General features: G+C 35.2%; 1 protein-coding gene across 1 annotated transcript; it reads right to left on the bottom strand.

Moving 5' to 3' along the window:
- Positions 1–832: 832 nt before the first annotated feature.
- On the bottom strand, positions 833–1,777 carry LOC102894345 (olfactory receptor 5H2). Its single transcript, XM_006903951.3, has one exon. The coding sequence runs from the start codon at positions 1,760–1,762 to the stop codon at positions 833–835; it is 930 nt and encodes a 309-aa protein (XP_006904013.1). The 5' UTR covers positions 1,763–1,777.
- Between the last annotated feature and the right edge of the window lie 90 nt (positions 1,778–1,867).

The raw sequence follows: 1,867 nt of genomic DNA, 5'->3' as shown, positions 1-1,867 counted from the left end.
TTTTTTTTTTAATTCTAGGAAGATTGAACATTTCTTTTCTAGTCTGCCACTTCTCTTTTCCTCTCTATGCCCATCCCAATTAAATTCTACAATCTCATCTCTTAGCTTTCTGAATTAATGAAGCTTTTTACTTTACAACATACAATCATACTGCAAAGTGCTTTCAAAGTATCAAAGATAGAAGCAACTTTCCTCTTCTGATTACTCTTGAAATCATACTGAGCTAAGTTCATCCTCTTACAGTTTGGCCTGATGTTCACTGTCTTAACTCTCTTTTAAGTTTTTAAATCATTGATTTATTATTCCTGTTTATTTCTCTCTGTGATGTGAGTCGAACCCCAACAGGAAGTGAAATTCACCATGTCCCAAATAAAGTGAAATGAAAGACCTTCTGAGGACTAGCAGAATTTCTGGGATTTACCTCTTTTTACTCAAATACAAATGTGCCTGCACTGCAGAGTTAAATGTGATGAGTCTTCAGGCTGCACAGCTGTGTATCAAAGACAACAAAACCTATTCCTGGTTAGAGGAACTACACTATTGCAGTGCTTAATAATTTTACTAAGCTATGTTGAAGAATGTAAGAGTATGTAAAATGTTTTCAGCTTTAATTATTCTGGTATGACATAAATGCTTATTTAATTTTTTTTTTATTTTTTGAACAACTTATGCAAATATTTTAAGGAGTTAATTAGTACAAACACCTTAAGTCATAAAAATACTAACACAATTATAATTGCAAAAATTTGAACACTAACCAAAACAGAGTTATATCTATCTGCATAATTTTGTGACTGTTTTAATAAAAAGGGAACATACATTAGTGTGAGACCTAAACATATCTCTTTAACATTTTTGCCAGTGAATCTATGACTTTCCTGTTTCTCAGGCTATAGATAATTGGATTTAACAAAGGAATGATGATAGTGTAAAATAGAGAATCCCTCATATCTTGGTCATCTGCTTGTGTAGACCCGGGGCGCACATACATGAAGAGAAGCGCACCATAGTATAAAGACACAGATAAGAGATGGGCTTCACAAGTGGAGAAGGCTTTCTTTATGCCTTGTAGTGACTTCGTCCTAGCAGACATTTGAAGAACAAGTGTATAAGAGACAAGAACAGTCAGAATGGTGAACACCTGTATTGACCCAGAGAAAATAAAAACCATCAGAACATTAAATGAAGGGTCAATACATGAAATCTTAAACAATGGAATGATGTCACAGTAAAAGTGATATATTATATTGGAATTACAGAAGGTTAATCTGAATAATATACCTGTATGAATAAAAGCATGAAGAACACCACCTACAAATGATGAAACTAACAGCCGGATGCATAGTCTATTGGTCATAATCACTGGATAAAGTAATGGTTTGCATATGGCTACATAGCGATCATATGCCATTGCTGCCAGCAGAAAACATTCCGTGGTTGCACTGAATACAAAGGAAAAAAATTGCATTATGCATTCAGGGAGAGATATCATTTTGCTCTTGGCTAAGAAGTTAACCAACATCTTGGGGGTGACTGTAGATGATATCCAAGCATCCACAAAGGCCAAACTTCCAAGGAATAAGTACATGGGAATGTGAAGTTGAGGGTCATTCCATATGAGAGCAATTAGCCCAAGGTTTCCCACAATGGTGATGAGGTATATCACTGAGAACATCAGGAATAGGGGGATTTGCCACTTTCGTTGATATATAAGTCCTGTGAGAATAAACTCTGTCAGCAATGTAGCATTTTCCTTTTCCATGTCCTCATTCTGTGTTGCCTGAAATGAAATGAAATAAATGAAAAAATATATATATCGCTAAGGATTTATAATATGAAAATGTGTGTTTGGGGGGGGGGGGGGGGG

Source organism: Pteropus alecto, unplaced genomic scaffold (genome assembly GCF_000325575.1).
Source record: "Pteropus alecto unplaced genomic scaffold, ASM32557v1 scaffold610, whole genome shotgun sequence".
Classification (NCBI taxonomy): domain Eukaryota; kingdom Metazoa; phylum Chordata; class Mammalia; order Chiroptera; family Pteropodidae; genus Pteropus; species Pteropus alecto.
The sequence above is the reverse complement of the archived record's forward strand: the minus strand, read 5'-3'. Positions and strand labels throughout refer to the sequence as shown.

Bases quoted from the DNA above. Each gene is read 5' to 3' on its own strand.
- LOC102894345 (XM_006903951.3), bottom strand. From the start codon at position 1,762: ATGGAAAAGGAAAATGCTACATTGCTGACAGAGTTTATTCTCACAGGA.